Below are 23,951 nucleotides of genomic sequence, written 5' to 3' on the forward strand. Positions count from 1 at the left end.
CAAAAGAAAAATAATTTTCAGTTCAACAAATTGAATTTAACATGCAAAAAGATGAAAGGTTCATTAATCAGCCACTTTTCATGCAGTCTTGACTATTGGTGGTGATGTAAATTATAACTTAACCACAGCTTTGGAAAGCATGGTATTGGAGGCAGAGTTTAAATTATATTATGAGACCAGAAAGCTATGAAAGAACACCAAAAGCTTCCAGTTAGCCTTTTCTAACCTGGTGCCCTCCAGATGCCATTGGAATACAGCTCCCATCATTCATTACCACTGGCCATGCTGACTGGGACTTCAGCCCCAAGAGAATAAGCCAAGAAGCAGCATCTCATGATTTACTTGCTTACATGCAAAAACACTCGGAAGTAAGCCCCATTGTTCAGTGACATATCCTCCCACGTAAATGTGCATAGGATTGTAGCCTTACTGTATTTATAATTATCTGTGCATTTAACATGCACAAATAACCACCATCGTAATAGCTACTGACAACCTCAGTGAATTGGTCTACATTCATTTCAGTGCAAGGTGTTTTTCTTTCTCCAAGCATTCAGGACACACACACACAAGTGAATTAATTAAATACTGTTTGTTTCTTTATTATGTTTATATTCCAGTTTCCTCTAAGGGAGCTCAAGGGAGCATGAATTGTTCTTTCCTCCTTGTTTTACCCTCACAGCAACCATACCAGGTAGGTTTGACTGTGAGATACTGACCAACTCAGGATTACCAAGTAAGTTTAATGGTTAAATAGAGTTTTGAACCTTAATCTTCCCACTCCTAGTAAAACACTCTAACCCAGGAGTGGCCAATGTGTTACCCTCCAGATCTTGTGGACTACAACTAACTATCTTTGCTAACCATTGGCCATGCTCACTGGGACTGATGGCAATTGGAGGGCACCACATTGACTACCTTTGCTCTAACACTGCACAACATTGGTTCTTGACAGAGAACATGTGCTGCTGAAGTTGATTCTTTATTAGCAAAACACTGGGGATGGGGAACCTGTGCTCCATCTCCCACCATTTCTGTTGTCATGGACTGGTTGGACTCAGAGGAATGGTGGGAGGAACGAGCTGGGGAAGAAGGCTCAAAGCCAGGGGATAGCTGGTGGGATGACAATGAGTGGTCAAAGGAGAAGACTGGGAGGAGCTGTCAGAAGTTGAAGAGGCAGCAAAGGCACTTCTGCATTCTGAATGACAGAGCCAAAAGAGATATAAAGTCTGATTATTTCATTAGCTGAAATAACAGACCAGGAGAAGATACAGGAATAGGGACAGGACCTTAAAAATACAGAAGACATAACAATTTCCAAAAAAACAAACAAACAATGAAGATGCATTTTATTTTCCTTAAAATAAGTGGTGAAAATAATATATATATAAAATAAAGTCCCAAATGCCTACCCTCTACCAAAACAAATTATTCTCTTTGAAACTCTGTTGCATTAACTGTACACTTCAGAGGAAGCATTAAGTAATTGCAGAGGTAAAGAATGACATTTAATTCAGCTGACCTGCTGAAATTCTGTAGCAGTGCAAACTAAAGTGCCACATTGTTGAACAAGCTATTTGTGGAACAGGTTTTGGTGTTATAGGTTAATTAAATCCATTTTGTACTATACATGTTACACAAAAGCCAGCTTGTTTTGTGGAATCAACAGGGTTATAAAATAAATTTTCAGCTAATTGGAGAACCCTATCAGTACAAAAACGATCACAGCATGGTTTCCCATAGCCTTCCTGTACATTATCACTTGTGTTGCAAATATCACCGTTTTAATTGTCACTGGCAATTGCGGCCTGCTTCATGAGCCATTGTAGCATGATTACAGACCAATGAACTTTCTATTCTTGTTATAATTATTATAGCACACCATTATTAGTGTGCTACAAGCAACATAATCACAAGAAAAGGCAGGTGTTCCAACCCCCCACGATTACAACCTACATTTTGCCATTGATAGAAAATAGGGGAGAAAAGAAATGAGGTGGAGAAAGCAAGAATAATGAAGGATTCACAGAAGGAAATACATGTACCTAGGCTTTTCAGAATGGCCTCTTATTTCCTATAGCAATCATGTTTAGTTTTTATGGATTGTCATCAGTACATTATCAGGGACAGAGGGGTTACATTCCCCCCCCCCCACATCACATTCCCACTCAATAGCTTCTGAACCAAGTGTGTTGCTGCACCAAAAAGTCACATCAAAGGGTTGGCTCTAGGTTGGGGGAAGGGGAGGGGAGATGTGCAAAGTGCCCTCTATTGACCTCTTTCTACATGTTTAGATGGTGGTGGCAACAGTGATTAGTGCCAAGGCCAGAATTAAAAATGCCCCCACAATGCCTTGGAATGACCCATCGGTGCCATCATAAGCACTAACTCCATAGGGCTGAGGTGTCTTCAGCCCCCTCCCCCTCAAAAAAACAAACCTTGAGGGGCCAGGCCTCACTGCGGTGAGCAGCACCAGGCCTTGCTGCTGCGAGCCTCACTGAGCCATCATCAAAGCCTTGTTTACCAGTGGCTTCCAGTAAGATCTCGCTGCAAAAAAGCACAGCTGCCACACAACCCTGCCAGCAGCAGGGTGCTCAAAGGGGCACTGCTCTGCAGGATACTGCAGCTCAAGGTTCACCTCATGGGCAGGCTGGCCTTGGAAGGCAATATGGGCAGCATCAGCAGAGGAGACCACATCTTCAGACCCTCCAAGTGTCCCTATTTTCTAGGGACAGTCCTGGATTTACAGATGCCACCCCAGTTTCTGATTTGATCCCAGAATGCCCTGCTTTTCCTTAAAACATCCCTATTTTCATCGGAGAACTGTTGGAGAGTATGGAGGTAACCCTTTATAGGGAAGTTTCTTTAAAACGTATAACGTTTTATGTTTTTATATATGTGGGAGGCCACCCAGAGGGGCTGTGGCAACCCAGTCAAATATCTGGTGTATACATAGTAAAGTTATTGTTATGGAATATGACGTCCCTATTTTCATCAGAGAATGTTGGAGGGTATGCCTCTTTGATTCACTACCAATAAGGTTCTTTTGGTAGCATAATGAAATCTTCATGTGTGTTTAAGAGGACCTATGCCCAGGCAAGTGTGCATAGGATTCCAGTTTTAATATTTCTTAATTATGGCTGTATCATGCCCCTACATGCTTTTTATTTCTCTTTCTGTGTCATTAATAGTTGTTTGCCACTATCATTTTGTCAAGTGCCTTTTTTGCCTTCCTTAAAAAAAAAAAAAAGTTCCAGTATTGCTGCCACTGTAACAGCAATCTAGCAGGGGAAAGTCTTGCCTGCCGATTTCAGCTGAGATTAAAGAGGTGGCAAGGCTGATCCACCCACACCAAATTAGCAACCTTATTTCCTCATAGGAAGTGTGTGCTAACCCCTTGATCATACAGGTTAATTTTTTAAAAAAGCCTTAGCTGTATTTGCCAGCGTTGTCAACCGGTCCTGGGGGGGGATGTGTACTTGGGGCGCGTAAAATGTAGTAATTTCTAATGTGGCAAATGCGGTAAAGTGATTTTTTTTTCACGGGTGGGGACGTAAATACAGCTGCTTGCCAAGCGTGCAAGGGATCTGAAGTACGCTTCTGGTCCTAGATGTGATATGATTTTTAATTGTATTTTTAAATATACAGTGGAACCTCGGTTTATGAACACCTCGGTTTATGAATTTTCGGTTTATGAACGCCGCGGACCCATCTGGAACGGATTAATTCACTTTCCATTACTTTTAATGGGAAAGTTCGCTTCAGTTTATGAACGCTTCAGTTTATGAACAGACTTCCGGAACCAATTACACCCATGTTTCAGTTTATGAACGCTTCAGTTTAAGTACTCTGCGGACCCGTCTGGAACGGATTAATCCACTTTCCATTACTTTCAATGGGAAAGTTCGCTTCAGTTTATGAACAGTTGCTCCGCGGACCGTCTGGAACGGATTAATCCACTTTTCATTACTTTCAATGGGAAAGTTCGCTTCAGTTTATGAACGCTTCAGTTTATGAACAGACTTTCGGAACCAATTGTGTTCATAAACCGAGGTACCACTGTATGTCCCAGACGCCTCAGTGAAACTTGGGAGAACACTGGTGGGCCACAAACTGCTTTTCAATTACTCCAGACAGAGATTGCAAAAAAATAAAAACCTCCCCGCACAAGGCTTTCTACAGAACAATGTTCTCCTTTTTATTTTAAGCTAACAGGTTCTCCTTCCTTCCCACCCAGGAACCTCTCTCTCAAGATTTGCAAAAGCTGAAAACAAACCTGCCTTAGTTCTGCCCCCGCCCCTTTCGCTGGTAAGAGAAAAAGTTGCCGCGGATGATAAACTCAACTCCAACGCCAACAACCATCCAATAATCACCGTATCCACAAGAGCCAATAGCAAGCCGGCTTCCACACATTTTCGCCCGCCCTCTTTCCAATGCACGCCCTCTCTGCCTCTGACGTCACTTTTCACCGAAGACCGCAATAGCAACTTGGCGTCGTTGCTGAACCGTCCCTGTCTTGCGTAACAGGTACGCTGAGCTGCCAATCAGCGACGAAGAGCCAATGGAGTTGTTCTTTCTGAAGGCGGGAGCAGGCGAGAGGGAGCTTACAGCTGCTTGCAATGACGGATGACTTTGGACTCGGGCTTTGCAAAATGGCTGCTGATGACGACAAACGAGGAAGGTAACGTGAACAACGTTTCCCCCTCCCACCGAGACGGGTGATTGACGCGCTGCTTTGTGAATAAAGAAGGGCAGGATTGGGGCAGTCTGGATTATTGTTTTAATAAAGCCCGAGGTCCGTGCTTGTGGGTTTTCTTTTGGTACTATAAATGCCCAACACTTTATTATTATTTTTGGGTGCTTCATAAATAATAATTTACTTTCATTGAAAGTAAACACAGTGATAGAAGAAGGTCAGCGAAAGAATAAAACTAACAATCTTTAGCATGTTGAATGATTAGGTCCTTAATTATATCATACATAGCTTTTCCTGTGGCATGCACATTGAAGCTTTATTCACTTTTTTAAAGTAATCATGTGTGCTTCCTCCACAAGGAACTTATTTATTATTTACTTAAAGTGCTGATACATTTTCCACACAAGGTAACAAGACAGAATTATGACATTTGTCTGTGCAAATATTTACAAAACAGCTTTTAAAGCATAAGCAAACTTTTGAAGCAGTTTACAGTACTGTTAATATTAAAACAATATTTATTTATTTACTTGTTTTTAAAGTTACTTCCTGTGCAGAGGTTGGAGACTAGCAATGCAGTCCTGTGCAAGGGACTCTGAAGAAAGTCATATTGAGTTCAGTGGACTTTCTTCCAAGTGACTGGATACAGTACAGTATATGAGTGTAGCAGCCCAAAGAACTGAAACTGTTGAAGGGGGAGGAGCCACCTTGAGGATTTTTCAGCCTTGTGCAACCCTGAGACAAGCTTTACCTTAGTGCACCTGGAATGGTTATATAACTTTTCAGGTTTCTGCTCCCTTTAAAATTTGGTTTATTTCTAAAATTTCAATCACACACCTTCAACACCCAAATTTGGCCCAGGGTGGCTTACAGTGATGATAAAATATAATTAATAAAGGTAAAACTCTTGCAGCATGATTCAAGGAATGCAAACTCAGAAGCTTCATTGCATTCGATAGGGTCTACTATTACCAGGTTGCATTCCCTATGCATATTTACCAGGTAGGATGACCTACTGAGACTTACTTTTGTGTAAACATGCTTTAAGATCTGGCAGTGCAGCTACAACCTTACAACCTTGGCAGTGCAGATCTGGCAGTGCAGCTACAACCTTACATTCCTTTGAGCTCTGGGACTTGCATAATGTTTAAAAGGTTGGCCTTTTCGTCTGTAAATTTATATACTAACTGTAAATATTTCCAAGCAGTTTACAGAAACAATAAAATATTAAAAACTTAAATGTAAAGTGAAATAATTATCAATAAAATGGTTATTCAAACCATCTCATACAATGCTGGATTTGGTTACTAGTTCCTGATTTCTTATTTACTCAGAGCTTTAAACACTTTTAAAAAAGGAAATGTGATGTGTCCCTCCAAACCCAAAATAAACATTAGAATTCCCTGGATCTTATTTCTCCATGACTGGGGGACTCCCTACTTCAAGAACAATAATAATGTTATTCAAACAATTTTTTTGCACTTGTGAAACGCTCATAAATGCCTGATGACATAATAAAGACCATATGAAATAAGCAACTGGTGTAGGCCAAAATCTGCTGTAGGCCAGCACAAATGATACACCAGTGCATGTGGGACAGGCATCTACAAGATAATGTTGGATCCTGCCTGGCCCAGAACTCCCTGTGGGCAAATGCCTCTGTCAAGGGCACCAACAATTGCAAAAATATGTAGAAAAAAGAACTGATGTTGCCCACTCCAAAATAAGCATTTGGCCGTTTTTTTTATTGTTTTTTTGCCCATGAATGCATTTGGAATTTTGTGGAGAATGTCCTGGGCACAATCTCCTCTGGTCACATCCTCCTCTGTAAAATGCACACACACATTCTTTCCCGGCTCTAGTAGTACTAAAATGGATCCTAGTTGCATAGGACTGCATAATTTTACATGGCGGCTTCCCACCACCAAAAAACCCCCCACCCCCACTATCAAATTAAAGCTTGGCAGGCAGCATAGTTGAAATGACTGATCTTTTGCATGCCTACCATTAGTCATAAACATTGATCTAAGGCTTCATGGATTTACACAGAATCACAATAAAACCACCACCAAGTCACCAAATACATCTGTGAACACTAACATGACACATGATATGCCATGGTGGTGGTTTTGAGGAATTGCTTGCAAAATATATATATAAGGATCCATGAGGATCAGTCCCTTGGATACATTTTTTTTTCTGTCATAGTGCCAGAAAGCAGCTTATCTCTGATTTTTACAGTTCATGATCTGTGATTGGTCCGGGGGATGACTCATGAAAAAGGAAATGTCATGGTAATGCCAAAAGAAGCAAATTAATTTTTAATCTCTGTGTCTGTATGGAACAAGCACCGACAGTCATTTGACATTCGTTAACATGTATTAAATGGTGTGTGTAGAGTTTTTTTATGTACTTGCACAATAGTGAGACCGCAAAAATGTTTCAGTATTAAACTATGTTATTTCATGCAGTTGTAAGATTTGCAATGGACTGTAAGAAATAGTTCTTTTAGAATAAAACAGGCCATGCTCATAACCATCCCGTTGTTGTGCTTTATTCATTATGCTTTTTGTTCATGAGTAAACAAAATGTTTTTAGATTACTGTCAATATATAAACGTTGCAGACAATTTTCTGGTTGTGTTTGCCTCTAGGTGAATATATACTTATTGTGGGCCTCTAGAGATTTGGATTAGTAGAATATTTATCTTGTTGAATCTGCAATAATATGAACAGATTTGTTTAATATTCCTCTTATGCAAATTAACAATAATTCTGGAGTGAAAATTCAGGTTTTTGTGAAATGCTTGCTCTTTTTCCTTGTTCTAGAATAAGTGTGAAAGATAAAGCTATACAGAATTTAAAGAAGTTTGATGTTGGAGACAGATTTTCCCATATAACACTTCCAAAAGCCTCTGTTCTTATTCCGCTGATTGTTAAAGATGGAAAGCTGTGGGTTCTTTTCACTGTCAGATCAATGAAGGTATGAAAATCTGGAAGAAAAAAAATTCCACAACTTGTAAGGTTTGTTGCGAAATATACTGCCTGGTGTCAATGTGTGAGAAGAGAGAATGCAAGTGGTATGTAGTCAAATCTCTCAATTGTATGCAAGAATAGCTGGATCAGACCAGTGCCCATCTTTTTTCTACCCATTTTCTCTATGCCATGCATGATTCTATACACTTCTTGGGGGTACAAATATTTCAAAAATTTGAAATCATAAGGGTTGGAAAATTTCCCCTTCCATCTCTGCAACTTTATATCTCTTCTTCCTTGCAGAATTTAATCTCCCATGGATAACAATGTATAGTGTAACAGTTGAATGAATTCATTAATCTAGTATGCATGCAAAATATCAGCTGCAAACTATTGCCAACATAGGTTTTTATGCAGAGAGATTGAGAGCCATATAAAAGACTGTAACATATGACATGCAACGTACAAGTTGTTTAATCAAAAATGGGAATTGCTGATATGTTAAGGACTCTTCTGGGATCATATGTTTATCGCTTAAAATAATTACTTAACAAAGCTGTTCTTCCAAATCCTAGCTGAGAAGATCCCCAGGAGAAGTGTGTTTTCCAGGAGGTAGAAGTGACCCAGCAGACAGAGATGAAATAGCAACAGCTCTCCGCGAAGCCAAGGAAGAAGTGGGGCTCCAAGCTGAACAAGCTGAAGTCATCTGTAGGCTTCTACCTGTAATAGATAAAGTAAGGCGCATTTAGATAAAGTATAAGGTACTTGCAAGCATGGGTACCTATTTATCTCTGACCCTAGGTCCAGTTTTTTCTCCTGCTCCTTCCTTCCTGCACTTAACTTACATTACTCTTTAGATTTCTCCTCTAAGCTCTTATTCTTTTGCTGCCTCCATCCAACTTGGGGTTGGATTATATTAACAGTAATAAGAATTTTATTATTTGTACTCTGCCTATCTGACTGGGTTGCCCCTGCCACTCTGGGCTGATCAGTTCTGTTAACTGACTTCTCTGTTTAGGGTTTAGGAGAGAGTCTCTGAATCTGCACAGGTAGCCAATATGGTGTGCCCCACACGGTGGAATTTGGGCTCTCAAATTTCAGTGGTGCCCTTTGCAATGCTAAAATTCAGTGTGTCCCCCTCCTATACTTCATTCTGCAGCATTGTTGTAGAGCCCGCCTGCAATGTGGCACCCAGTGCGGCCAAACCGGTCACACCACTCTAAAACCACTTGAGCTCTACATGTTGCTTCAGCAAGCATGACCAGTGGCTATTTAAGAATTTAAAAAAAAATAGGGCTGCTGGGAGTTTTGGTGCAGTATCTGGAGGCACACTGGTAACGCCTGCCTTCCTTCTGTTTTCCACTGATATTTGCAGTGTTTTGCCCTGACTTTTACGGTAGTTGCTTTAAAGAGCTAAACCTCTTTTTTCCCTTTTCAGACTCGTTCTTTGGTAACTCCAGTTGTCGCCTTCATAGAGGATACATTCCAAGCCCATCTTAATCCAGAAGAAGTCAGTGATGTGTTTTCAGTACCATTGGAGTATTTTATTAGGCCTTTAAAGTACACAGGCATTCCCAAAAAGATGGGCAATGTCGCTTATTTATTGCATTCTTTTGAATATGATGACTCGGAGCACAATACTTCATTTCGAATATGGGGACTCACAGCACACTTTGTGGTATTCCTTGCTCTTGCAATTTTTAGGGAAAAACCAACATTTGAAGTTCCGTATGATCTTGATAACTGGAATTCTTCAGCTGAGAACTTTTTCATAGAGTTTTTCAATATGGCAAAAAGCAAACTTTGATGTATGGAATTGGTTCTCCTGCTTATAAGTTCGGCACACAAGTTGCTTCAAATATATTCCCTTAAATTATATCTGTAAATTATATTGAAGTATGCTATTTTATGGGTCCAGTATTGAGTAAAAATATATTGATATAGGATTATATGAAATAAAATACAGAAATAAAATGATCAGTATTTATTTCATAAAATTTATACACTGCTTGATTGTAAGAATAAAAACCCACGTCAAAGCAGTTTATGAAAAGATAAAACAAGAAAATTAATTTTAAAAAAAACAGTCATACTTTAGAACATACAAATGTTAAAATTACCTCAATTTTTTCAGCATCTGGATCTAAACAAGAAAGTTGTGTCACATACTCCATTGGTCTACTCTGTGTCATAAGGAACAAAAATTAAATTCTCATCCATTTCTCTGGCTGCTGTCCAGTGTACACTTTGGTGCAAGTGCCATTGAGCTCAGTAGGGCTTGCTTACAAGTAGACAAACTTCTGACTTGGGAGTGCGATATGACAATTTCTACATATTGCCTACATATTGGCATTTCCCCTCTTTAAACGACATGGAAGTGGCAACCAGTAGAAAATTATAGACTTAGATATGTTTTAAAGTAGAGACTTGCAAATTTCACAATTGATATAGCCCATTTTTAGCTTGTGTGTCACTGTTTGTATAATATGTAGAAGAGAAGCTGGAAGCCTGAATAATGTTTGGGAAATCTACCTTCATTTCCTGGTGTGGGTCCTAGATGCAAGTTAATATACATTAAGGTTCTGGCTTTCTCTGTACCTCACTTCCAGCTTGCAAAACATAGAGGGGGGTAATCTGTTATTTGCTTACAGATGGGATACAAGATACATATGTTTGTCTTAGCAGCTCTACAGATCAGACAGAATTCCATTGTCCCATCTGCTGGAGACCTCCTGTGCTAAACATACTTCTATACTGTTCGTATTCTTTGTGATTACAAATGATTCCTAACAAATTTGACTGACCAATGCTGGTCACTGACCACAATAAAGATATTGAATGCTTTATTGACTGACCGATTTACAAAATAAATAGGAGATGGCTCATGACGGTTCGATTAAGATGAGGTTTACGAGACAACCTTAATCATTTCTCACTTTCTCATGATGTTAAAACTCATGGACATCAACTGAAGCTGAATGTTTAGGACAAAAAAAAAACCCAAAGTATTTGTTCACCCAGCGCATAGGTGTGGAACTCGTTCCCACAAGAGGCAGTGATGGCTACCAACATGATGGACTTTAAGAAAGGATTAGCCAGATTCATGGCCACCAGTGGCAACTAGCTGGGTTGGGTATGCTCTGTCTCCATGGTTGGAGGCAGAATGCTTCTGAATACCAGTTGCTGAAAACAGCAGGAAACAGAGAGTGCTCCTGCACTCGGGTCCTGCTTGCAGGTTTCCCAAAAGCATCTGTTTGGCCACAGTGAGAGCAGACTGCTGGACTAGATGAGCCACTGGCCTGATCCAGCAGGCTCTTCTTATGTTCTTATTACTTGTTTCATTCTCAACCTCACCGGGCTTTGAGGATAAAAAGAAGTAGCTTCATGCACTTGATCATTGAAGAAAGGATGTGACAAATGAACCACATTTGTAACTTGAGGTACAGCACCAGGCATAGCTGGGCTTGCAGTTTTGCTTGAGGCCTCTGGGTGGGGCAATTAGACATTTAACACAAACAATCGTTGTACTTTTAAACACCCATGTTTTGTTGCTTATCATTGACTCAAATTTATGTTACTTGAAATAAACAATAAAACAAGAATTCTTGCTGAGTCAATGAGGGAGTGAATTCTTTAGGGAACTGGCTGGATTATTCACACTTAAGAATTTGATAGATACTGCTCACTCACATGTATCTTATAAGTATAGCTTAAGACAAAGCCCCCCATGATATTTTTTGCAGAGCAGCTGGTAAAATGTGGACAAGATAAGGTGAATTTGTAGCTAATTGACTGATCAAACCCAAAGAGTGCTCACTAACAGTTCATCATCATCCTGGAAAAATGTGACAAGTGAGGTGCCACAGGGTTCTATCCTGAGCCCACTTGTTCAACAACTTTATACATGACTTAGCTGAAGGTATTGACAGGGTGCTCATCAAGTTTGCAGATGACACCAAACTGGGAAGGGTAGCCAATGCACTAGAAGACAGAACTGGGATTCAAGATGAACTTAATTGGAGAACACGGCCCACATTAACAAAATTATTTTCAGTAGGGACAAATGTAATAACAAACTGCACACATTTAAGATGGGGGGTGCCTGGCTTGCCAGTAGAACATGTGAAAAGGAGCCAGGGGTCTTAGCAGACCACAGACATAACATGAGCCAACAGTGTGATGCTGCAGCAAAAAATGCAAATGCTATTCTATGCTGAATCAGATCAGGGCTAAGTCACTGGTTGACAGGAGTTACTTAGCTTCCCTACCCAACCCCACATGCCACTTTCCTGATCTAAATATCCTCCCAAGGAGGAACACATATGTACCTATATGCATACCTTTTAGGTTTTTCATTGTAGTAAAATATAGCTTCAGGGGAGCAATATAGGGCTGGAAATAAAGTTAAAATAAAGGGAAATAAAGTTAAAATATAGGGAAATAAATATAGGGCTGGAAATAAAGTTAAAATAAGGGAAATAAAGTTAAAATCTCCCTCATCCATCATCAATCTGACCCCCTGGCTTTTGGGGGTTTTTTAAGTGGGAAATTGATCTCCATATGTAATGTTTAGTTTAGCTGTATAGCTGGACAATGAGGAAGAAAACATCAGAAAGAGCGGCAGCAATAATAAAGTTTGAATGTGAGCAAATGCTGTTACATAGATAAAGACTTCATTATAGTTGTGTGAGAATTAAAGCAGGGATGAGGAGCCTATTGACAGCAAGATGATTTTGAACTCCAACTCACATCAACCCCAGTCAGCATAACCCATGTTCAGAGGCGATAAGAATAGTAGTCCAACAACATATGAAGGGCCACAGGTCTCCAATCCCTGGACTAAAGGGTTGCACCAAAACCTTCACGGAAAAGGTGAGGTTTGAAGGAAAGTCACAATAGTGAGGAAAACAAACAGGCTAGGTCTTAGCTGAAGTTCCTCAGAAGACACTTTTCTGATAAACGTTTTGAGATTTTTCTCAAAAACTCTCCTAGAACAGGAAGGCCAATTTGCAGAATTGTATCCAAATGTTCTCCACCATTATAATTATTTTTTTAAAACCTTTGATGCTCACTATTCTCCTTCCATTGTGTTGCAGACTGAGGCATTGTGAAAGATACAAAATAGAGACCATGTTGCCAGTACAATTGGTACTGCTGCTAAATGATAGAGACTACTTGTACACAGTTCTAAGATATTTGAGGAGAAGAGCCATTATCTTCCTCTTCTGGATATTCAAAGGTATACAGCAGTACGTACATGCTATGTGTACGACTGCTTGTTAATCACACACTCGGGAGTTTTCAGACCAGCCTCAATGACCTTTCATGCTGAAAGTGTTCACATAAGAATTGCAGAGGTTATATGACATCACCTATTTATTGAGACTTCACCCTGTCCTTGTATAAGTTATGCAACATTGCCAGCTACTGGTTGTTACCCCACCACCTTCCAGTTCTGTACTGATGATTTTTATGGTTAGAAAAGTGGAAGGATAATTGTACTGTACTAGAAAGTTTGTGATAGCAATCACTGCGTGCTCAAAAAAATAGCCAGACCAGAAGGACCCTCTGGGTATAATGGGGGCGGGGAGTTTGAATCATTTTCTGTGGGGGTTTTAATTCCTTCTTCATGAAAAGTTATGATACTTAGTTGTGTAAAAAAACAAAAAAAAACATCTAGGGCAACTGCACTTTTCTCACCTATGATTCCAGGCAACTTGTATTCAGAGGAATTCCGCCTCATCCTCCATCAGTCTGTCCAATCCTCTTTTAAATCTCTCCTAGTTTGTGGCCTACATCTCTTACATCTTGTGTGAGCAGCATAGTATAACCATGTGTTGTGTGAGGAAGTTGTTGCACCATTGTGTATTGGAGATGGGGTTGCCTCCAATACGTGTAAGTACCGTATAATATACCAGATATCTGCATAGTTCTACATTTATTGAGGGCCACACGCAGAGAGAGCATTTATTTCAAAGTGTTGCTCTCATTCTTGGGATATTTGTGCCCTTCCCACATGGTAACAATGTTTGCAACTAACCTTTTTATGTTTAACAAGGGAAATGCTTTGTTATGATGTTATATTGCTTTGATATCTGTACCCTTCACAAAAGGCAGGAAGTTCCCAACTTCAATTAAATTCAGAAATAGCAACTTTTACAAAATACTACAAAAATACAGTGGTTGTGAACTGTTAGCTGGAGAGCAGGAAAAAAACCCTGGACACTGCAAGCAACAACTTTTGTGTTGGATATAATACAGGGTGAGTCCTTTAAAAGAGGTCCCGTGGATACAGAGTACACATGTTCCACAGGGCCTCTTTTAAAAGACTCGCCCTGTACATTACGAGATTGTTATCATTTGCCTAGAAAAGCTAGCATAGATGGCATTTTGCCAGCTGTACTCTCCAATTTTATTTGGACTATTCTGGAGTAATTGGTATGCAGACATATTTTTATTTGCCAGAGCATATAATGAATAGTGGGGTGCAGGTGGCTGGTGCTGTGGTCTAAACCACCGAGCCTAGGGCTTGCCGATCGGAAGGTCAGCGGTTCGAATTCCCACGACGGGGTGAGTGCCTGTTTCTCGGTCCCTGCTCCTGCCAACCTAGCAGTTCGAAAGCACATGAAAGTGTAAGTAGATAAATAGGTACCGCTCTGGCGGGAAGGTAAACAGTGTTTCCATGCGCTGCTCTGGTTTCGCCAGAAGTGGCTTAGTCATGCTGGCCACATGACCTGGAAAAACTGTCTGTGGACATACGTTGGCTCCCTCGGCCAGTAAAGTGAGATGAGCGCCACAACCCCAGAGTTGTTCGCGACTGGACTTAACTGTCAGGGGTCCTTTATGTTTACCTTTACCTTATAATGAATAGTGATTTTGATCTGATCTGAACAGTAGCATGCACTGACATTTATCTGATGTTTTGCTTGCTTGTTATGAATTTTAACTCTTTCATCTGCTGGCTGAATGTTATTGTGCAAGTTTTAACATCTAAAGCTCTTAGGGACTTCTTGCTCCCATATAAAACTGCTCTTGTTGAACCCATTGCCCTCTAGATGTTTTATTTATTGCTTATTATATTTCCATCCCTCCTTTTCTCCAGGGAGCTCATGTCAACATACATGGTTCTCCCCAGGCCCGGCTCTAGGTGCAGTCCCGGTGGCGTGGGGCGCCGGGCCGGCAGAGGGGGCGCTGCACAGCAAAGCCGCGTGGAAGCCGTGCTGCGCGCTGCGAGGGCGGGGGCACCGGAGCGATCTCTGCGCCTCAGCGCCAGGGCGCCCGACCTGCTTGAGACGGCCCTGGTTCTCTCCCTCTCTATTTTATTCCCACAGCAATCCTTTGAAGTAGGTCTGGCATTCAAGCTGCTGTAGCCCAACAACCATTGGTTCCAGCCATTGTGCCCAATTGTCAAAGATAAAAGAATTTATAGTCCAGTGTCTTGAACCCCTGGCCTACCTGGCAGCAAATCAGTATGTAAGTCCAAAGTCTGGGGTCAAGCCACACAAGCAAAGTCCAAAATCCCAAAATCTGGAAATGCAGTCCAGGGTCAAGCCAAGTATTCAAGCCTGAAGCCCAGTAGTCAGGATACAGTCTGGAGTCAAACCTGAAACACAGTTCCATAGAGGTCCAGGAGCATCCAAGCCAACGTCCCTCAACATGGGCAATTGTGCAGGCAGCACCTCAACTCTGCTTCCCTTTTACACCATGCCTGCTGATCGCAACATCTGGGCTTCATCAGGCATGTGACCCTCACCTGTTGCAAGACTACTCCAGCTGAGGAATCTCACCCCTCCTCTCAGAGCTAGCAAGCCCCACCTGGCCAGCTAGGGAGCTGGGCTATGGGCCCTTGCCTGCCTCAGCCTCCTAGAGCACCCCCCTCCCCACTGCTCCCTGCGCATCAGAGTCTGTTGTGTTCATGGGGACAGAGGCCCCTCTGACTCTGGTGATGGGTTCTGCTGCTCTGGCTGTGGTGCATTGACCTCTATCCCCTCACCATCCTCTGTCATTCCATGAATACTTCCTTCCCCATCCCCTGCTTACCCTAGAGTGTCCCAGCTACACCCCTTGCCAGGATCCTCTTCCTCCTTTTCCTGCTCCCCATCATCCTGCCAGTTCATGACATCCAGCAACATCTGGAGGACCACAGGTTATCCTCCCCTGGTCTAGATCAGGCATCCCCAAAATTGGCCCTCCAGATGTTTTGGGACTACATTTCCCATCATCCCTGACCCTGCTAGTTAGGGATGATGGGATTTGAAGTCCCAAAACATCTGGAGGGCTGAGTTTGGGGGTGCCTGGTCTAGATCAAAGATTCCACTAGATCAAGGACTCCTTCCATTCACAGAAGGCCACAACTGAATACAGCGGGGGGAGGGGTGTTTGCTTGGGAAGACCCTGTCCAAACTATATCATCTGTGTAGGCAATACTGAACCAATGGTCTGGAAGGCAGCTTCCTACATTCCTAAAAGGTATGTGATTATAGTACGGCTCAGGGGTCAGCAAACTTTTTCAGCAGGGGGCCAGTCCACTGTCCCTCAGACCTTGGGGGGGGCGGACTATATTTTTTGGGGGGAGAATGAATTCCTATGCCCCACAAATAACCAAGAGATGCATTTTAAATAAAAGGACACATTCTACTCATGTAAAAACATGCTGATTCCCGGACCGTCCGTGGGCCGGATTTAGAAGGTGATTGGGCCACATCCAGCCCCCGGGCCTTAGTTTGGGGCCCCTGGTATGGCTTATCTGACTTGGATACTTTTTTTCTTTAGTTGAAAGGTGAGTTACAAATATCACAATGAACCAATAAATCCCTCTTTCCCTCATGCCATTTTCCCACTGAACATTTTGTTTCTTTAAATCATTTTCCCCCCACTCCGTTCTTCTTTTGAAAAAGCTCCCAGGATGACTTTGGAAGATCGGTAGTGAGACAATCACTTTCCTCAGGCTTACACTCAGGGGAAAAGGATGGAGATGGGGGTTAGCCCAGTTACAATTCTTATCGTGAGTAGCTGGGATGGAAACAGTTCAGGAAGCCTGTTCACCCCCACCGAGGTATTTCTACACTTTGCTGCAGAACAGATGCACTTCCTGATAGTGTTTCATACTCATGTTGACAAAACTCCCTGCGCCTATTAAGCTAACCTATCAGTAAGTCTAAGTATCTTTCTCCATATAGAGAGATTTGCATGGTGCGTGAGTGGGTGAGGAGAGGGAGAGGGAGAGGGAGAGAGAATGAAGATAACCTTGGCTGTGTGCAGTTTTTTAAAAAAATGTATTAGCAGCAGCAGGCTTGGGGTGTAGTGATATCAGGATAACTTAATTATTTTCGCCAACAGAAGTGTATCACGGCATCATTTGAAAGCAGCAGGCTCATACATTTCACTGCTATCCAAAGGAAGTGGTGTTCTTTTATTTTCCATGCATATCTCTTCTGAGTTCCTTGGGCTCAGATGCAGAGATCATGTGGAGGACTATGGTTTAGTAGTGCACACAGTTATGTTTATTTCATTAATGAAGTTGTCATGGTTACCACTTCACCTAATCCACCACATTGCTGTCCAGCAGCATCAGCAAACTGGGCGTGTGCTGGTCCAGTGGTTTTGCATCTGTGTTTTAAGGCATTTTCCAATTGTAATGTGTGACCTAGCAGTAAATCTGTTTAGTGATAGGCTTAATCACTTTAATGTCAAAGAAACTTAAGTAACCAGGGCTTTGTTCACACATATGTTCAACATTAGCTTACCAGTTCTTCAAATCATTTTTAAAAATGTGTATATTTCAACACAGTTTTTATATTGGACTGTATTCAACCTAGTTCTAAGGAGATCAATCCACCCATACAAGCATTTCAGCTTGCCCAACAGAACAATTTCCCCTCCCTTGCACACTTTTCTGGGGGTTCTTCCAATCCTCCAGAGCAGATATGGGGAAAGTGCAGTCCTTCCTCAAGAGAGAGGCATTTTTGTATGGTATTCTCACTGAAGTATCCATTTGTAATGCACAGTTTCACCTAATATATTGTTACACGCCATACCAATCTCAGAGCGGTGAGAGATTCCAAGGGTTCCAGGTGTTTACCTGGGATCTGGTTTCCTTCAGATGAGACTGGTGGTTAACTTAAAACCTGAGCCTATGATGGTGGGGCTCATAGCATTAACATCTCAAAAGGTCTTGCTTCTCCCATAGTCACAGCCTTGGAATCAAAACAGAAGTCAATCATGTCTCATGCTCTCTGGCTTCCCCTTGCTTCTAATTCAGCTCTCTCACACGTCCTTCTGGTATAACAGCCAGGTAAACCGATGAAGGGCCACCCATTTACCCTCTGGCACAGAGCAACTTAATTTGTTATACTGTACTAATGATGGTACGGTACTTCGGTGGCAACTACAGGCATTATCTCTCAAATAATCTTGCCTGACCAGTTCAACATTAGATCTTAACCCCCATTAGATTTTAACCCTCACTGGATCCAGGATCCCATGAATATGAAGCGACTCAGCCATCACACAAGCTAACTCTCCAAATTCAAAGCAATATGCATTTTTGTATATATATTTTTTATTGTAAAACTGCATTTCCAAATTCTGAGAAGTGCAGGTTTTGAACGATAGCCATGCTACAGTCTGCATGTTTTGCAAAGTAGGTAGATACACATTAAAATGCAAACCAAACAGAATTTATCCCCTATCTCTGGTGAGAACCTGCAGATATGAATGTTGTAGAAATAACACATCATGGGCGTAGCCAATGGTAGGGAGGCAACTGCCCCTCCTAAATCAAGTAAATCAATAAAAATACTTAACTAACTGAGGTTCTGCCCCCCCCAACATGAAGCCTGCTCCCCCCCCCCACATAAATCCTGGCTATGTCCATGTAACACATCACAGCTAAAAGTCTCTTAACAATTCACAACACCTCAAATGCAGCACTTATAACTGCCATCAGTTGGCACATTCAGATAACTTCTTCTTCTTCTTTGGCGATCACTCGTATCCGAGCAAGATTGTCTTCCATAAATGCTGTTTTAACAATGGGTCCGTAAGTGACTGTGGAGGCCAGTTCTGGATCCACACGTCCTTCCACAGTGGGGACATTGGTTTCCGGGCGGGAGTTGATCACGGTGTGGATTTGCCAAGTGTGCCTTCCTCTTAGCATGTTTCTCCCTTGCACTTCTCAGAATTTGGAAATGCAGTTTTCACATTTCTGACATTACTGTTCCCCACCCCACCTGTCTTGTGCATGCTGGATAAAAGGTAAAGGTAAAGGGACCCCTGACCATTAGGTCCAGTCATGACCGACTCTGGGGTTGTGCACTCATCTCGCCTTATTGGCCGAGGGAGCCGGCGTATAGCTTCCAGGTCATGTGGCCAGCATGACAAAGCCGCTTCTGGCAAACCAGAGCAGCACATGGAAACGCCGTTTACCTTCCCGCCAGAGTGGTCCCTATTTATCTACTTGCATTTTGACGTGCTTTCGAACTGCTAGGTTGGCAGGAGCTGGGACCAAGCAATGGGAGCTCACCCCGTCACAGGGATTCGAACCGCCGACCTTCTGATCAGCAAGCCCTAGGCTCAGTGGTTTAACCACAGCGCCACCTGGGTCCCTTGTGCATGCTGGATAGGGACTTGCAATTCTGGCTTTCCAGGAAGGTCATTAAATAAATAAATAAATAAATAAATAAATAAAACCCTTTTTATATGTCTTGCTGTGTTGTGATAGTATGCTTCAGGCAGGACATGCTGTGCCATTTCATCCATGCAAGTTGACACTTCATCTTAGACTACAATATAGCAAGCTCTGAACAGACTGATAGGTCAGTAATGTGTTTCAGTCGACAGATGTACTTGTGCGGAAATGTAGTGTCACTGCAGCTTTATTTAGGTACAGTAGCTTGAGGCAGAGAAAGGTGCCTTCAAATGTTACAATTCAACTGACTGGTTATTTTTCTAGTTCTCAGAAGGGCATTAGAAATTGTATGGAATCATTCTGCTTATAGGGACTCCTTTACCTTTCACAGGGCAGGAATATTTCCATAATGTCTCAAGGTCAATAGGGTACCTTTTGAAGAGGCAGCACACATCTGCAACATAGGCCAAGAAGGGTATATACACACCATGGAACTACAACTGATCGGTACTGAAACTCTGGTTTGGGTTATGGACATGAACATATTCTGAGCACACTCTCCTGAACTAAACCTGCAGAGTTTCAAAATGAAGGGGAAAGGGTTGTTTCACACATTAGATTACATCACATGGCAGCAAAACTGGGGTTTCTGTGGTTGGACAAGCCTCCTGAACATCCTGTAGCCCATATTGGTGTGATTTTTGCAAATATTTGTTTGGTACAATTGCGCACTATTTTTTTTAATATACACACAACAATTTTAGATGTAATGTGCACTTAAGAGGCACTTCTGACAAACTACGCTTGAGTCCACAAAAAAGTATGCCTCAATAAATTTGTTGGTCTTTTAATGTGGCACAAGATCGTTCCTTTTAAAATGTGTTGTGGGTCTTCTTACAAGACATTTTAACAACCTAAGAACTTGACTCATACTGCGTTTTATTGGTCCATAAAGCTCAGCATTGTCAACACTGATTGGCAGCAGCTTTCCAGGGTTTTGGACAGGGGTCTCTCATATCCTTAACTGGAAATGCTGAGGATTCAACTTAAGACCCTCTGCGTGCAGAAGCTTCAGACCCCAGCACGTAGGGCTGGGAATATCTTCTACCTGACACCTTGGAGAGCTGCTGCCAGAACTGTAGGTAGAACTGAGCTAGATGGACTATTTGTCTGACTAGATATAAGACAGCTTCCTATCTACCTTGACGACAAATGCTTGCTGTTTTTTAATAATTAATACGTCTATTAATTTTATTGTTTAGTATGTTTTTTACCGTTTTGTGTGACATACATGTTCATATCGATTTTAGAGCTTTTTATTCCAACATTAAAATTATTACTGTTATTATTCAGTGTCAAATGCTAAATATCATCACATCAACTATCAATTACTGCCAAATATCAACTCAAAATATCATAATACATTAAACATAGATCTCAAATAGTTGGTGATGCCCAGTGAATGTTTGGCACCAAAATTTACAGAGTAAACTTTATTGTTCTTACCATTTCTGCAAACGGCCCCCATTTACTCTTAGAAGCTAGCAATATTTTCAACATTTTCGTAGTACAGTGGTTAATGAACACAATTGGTTCTGGAAGTCTATTCATAAACTGAAGCATTCATAAACTGAATGGAACTTTCCCATTGAAAGTAATGGAAAGTGGATTAATCCGTTCCAGATGGTCCGCGGAGTACTTAAACTGAAGCGTTCATAAACTGAAGTGAACTTTCCCATTGAAAGTAATGGAAAGTCGATTAATCCGTTCCAGACGGGTCCGCGGAGTACTCAACCTGAAGTGTACTTAACCCGAAGCATGGGTGTAATTGGTTCCGGAAGTCTGTTCATAAACTGAAGCAAACTTTCTTATGGAAAGTAATGGAAAGTGAATTAATCTGTTCCAGATGGGTCTGCGGCATTCGTAAACCGAAAATTCGTAAACCGAGGTGTTCGTAAACCGAGGCTCCACTGTGCATTCGGTAATACCTACCGGTACCTACATATAAATAATATATAATAATTCACCTAATATATAAACATATTTTGCCAAACACACATAAACATTTTATGCAATCTCTGCATTAACACACTTTATCAGAGACATCCAGGCCTCAGGCAACAGCAAAACAGGAAAGATGTCTTGGTAAGATAAGGGCTTCTGTATGTTTTGAAATGTGTGTCACAAAGATGCCTGTAAACCCAACATGTCGCAGCAGATGGGATTGTTTTCTCTCTCTTACCAAGTGTTGAGCTTGCAGGAGAATATTGTGATTTAAATCCTGCAAGTCGAAAACAATGCCCATCTACTTTTTAAACATTTTTATCTAAAGGTTCGTGTCCAGAGCATGGTTTGAAATAGTTACCGAGTTTGCATTTAAAGGTGAAACTACCTAATTCACACTTTCTGAAACAGTACACATCTCACCCTATGTCTGCATCAAGCAGACCCACATAGAAACAGACCATGAATGCACTTACCTCTCCCCTCTCTCACACAGACCACATAAAACATACATACCAACTTCCTTATCCCTTTCTCACACGTTAACACAGAGAGATTACACATACATCTCTCTTTGCCCAAATGCATTTATCTCAACCACGCGCACATACTGCTATTAATAAAAAAAAATTCCTCTCCTAATCCAAAATTATACTCTAAAAAACAAGCAGACATGTGGGCGCCAGGCTGGTGATCCCTGTCTGCTACAAGCTATGCATCTTAGTTTCCAATTGAATTCACCTCCATTTATCCTCCACATAATAAGGAGCTAGTAAGACACTTCTCATTACTCTGAGCGAATATTCTTCCGGATGAATGTTTGAACAACTGAATTATATAAAGTTTATTTCCTATATTTGTTCTGCAATAGAAATTTCTGTTGTTAATAGTAGGCTTCCTTATTTAATTTTTTATTCATATTTTTTTATTTATACAGGGATTTTTTTATAAAAAACAACCAACCAAACAACCACTAAACTATGAAATAAATAAAATTCATTGCTCAGAGCAAAGTTATGCAAGCCAATTTGCACACATGTTGTTTTTCATATGATTCCCTGGAGCATGCCTTATTCATCAACCTCTGGCAGAAGCCAGGCAAAAGGATGAGACTCCGTATGTATGCATCTATATATAAAAAAATGTTCCCACTGCATGAGCGGATATAACACCCTTCCTCAGTAACCGCTGAACCAAATTGCATCAAATTAGGACAAAGCATACCTTGCCCACCAGGGAGGGATCTGGCATAATTCCCCCCCCCAAAAAAATACATTTCATACCTAAAATAAAGATTGAACGCCAAAAAGAAGCTTTGAAGACTCCAGCAGCATCCAATAGAAAGGCAGATTGTGCGCTGTCACCAGCAAAAGCTCTGAAGGGCGACACCAAATAATGACGTCATCAACCAAGCAACTGAAACCACCAAGGCGGCCATTACCAGACAACCCACAGAGTCAGGCCGGGGCCAAGGAATGGAGATACAGGGAGGAGGCCTCGGCTTGCATTTAAATACTAGCCCAAGCCAAGGCCGCAGACTCGGCCTCACCTCTATTTTAAAGCCTACAAACTAGGCCTCGGCTCTATTTTACAGACTAGGCCTTGGCTCTACTTTACAGCCTACAGACTAGGCCTCGACTCTACTTCACAGACTTGGCCTCAGCTCTACTTTACAGCCTACAGACTAGGCCTTGGCTCCACTTTACAGACTAGGCCTCAGCTCTACTTTAAATACTATCCCGCGTGGAGCACTGGGTGGGGGGAGGAGGGAAGGGCTCAAATAGGTCATGGGCTGACGTAGGGTGGTGGGAGCCACAGGGTGGGGGGGGAGGGATACCTCACGGGTTGCTACAGGATGGGAGTAATCACAGGGATGAGACACAACAATGGGGAGGGGAGGAAAAACACATAGTCCAGGGGGGAATGGACACATCCTCCCCCTTTCCTGGGAAACAAGGACCCTGAATCAGGCACAGCAAACAATCATAAGAAAACAAAAATAATCAAAACAACAAATCCAATGACAAAGTTCATACATCCGGAAAAGCATATTACATCAAAACACTAACCAAAAACAAGTTATGCAACCATTACCATTCAAAACACAAATGACATCAATACCCCCCCTCCAAAAAAAACCCCACAGCAACATGTGGCCGGGTCAGCTAGTTTTTGATAATGTCATGAGACTGAATCAAATGAGGGCTAATATTTTTTGTCTGACATTCCCAACTAGAATTGTCATTCTGCAACTTTGAATTAATGAGCCCCATTACCTTATATAACTTGCCTTGCCTTTCCCAAAGGAAGTCAAAAATAATTTATACATATCATCATTTTTCAGATACTGCATTTCCACTTATGGCAACTGGTCTTACTTCACTTACTCCTCTTGCAAAATGGCGGCGAAAAGTAGGACTTATGTTCCAAATAAATATTGCCTGGAATATTTCCCCTGATGAATCCAGGTTCACACAAAATGCTAAGCCTTAAAAAAAAAAGCAAATAAACCAGAGTTGTCCCACAGATGAACAAATAAACCATGGTTTGTTTCTCCAAAGCTTGGCCTCTTTTCCAGCTGCTCTTGCCTCATGCCTCTGTAGGGCTTTTTGTAAATAATAATAATAATAATAATAATAATAATAAT

At 41.5% G+C, this 23,951-nt stretch overlaps 1 protein-coding gene across 1 annotated transcript; it reads left to right on the top strand.

Annotated features, from left to right (window-relative positions):
* The first annotated feature begins 4,382 nt into the window (after nt 1-4,382).
* NUDT7 (nudix hydrolase 7) lies at nt 4,383-11,283 on the top strand. The gene is made up of 4 exons (XM_035120812.3): nt 4,383-4,681; nt 7,525-7,678; nt 8,247-8,405; nt 9,110-11,283. The coding sequence occupies exons 1-4, from the start codon at nt 4,620-4,622 to the stop codon at nt 9,476-9,478; spliced, it is 744 nt and encodes a 247-aa protein (XP_034976703.2). The 5' UTR covers nt 4,383-4,619; the 3' UTR covers nt 9,479-11,283.
* Nucleotides 11,284-23,951: the final 12,668 nt, after the last annotated feature.

The sequence above is a fragment of the Zootoca vivipara genome, chromosome 6 (genome assembly GCF_965207765.1).
Source record: "Zootoca vivipara chromosome 6, rZooViv2.hap1.1, whole genome shotgun sequence".
In the NCBI taxonomy this organism is placed as follows: Eukaryota; Metazoa; Chordata; class Lepidosauria; order Squamata; family Lacertidae; genus Zootoca; species Zootoca vivipara.

Coding starts and splice junctions, on each gene's coding strand:
- NUDT7 (XM_035120812.3), top strand. CDS start 4,620: ATGACGGATGACTTTGGACTCGGGCTTTGCAAAATGGCTGCTGATGAC. Junction 7,679..8,246: donor TCACTGTCAGATCAATGAAG/GTATGAAAATCT, acceptor TCCAAATCCTAG/CTGAGAAGATCCCCAGGAGA. Junction 8,406..9,109: donor TTCTACCTGTAATAGATAAA/GTAAGGCGCATT, acceptor TTCCCTTTTCAG/ACTCGTTCTTTGGTAACTCC.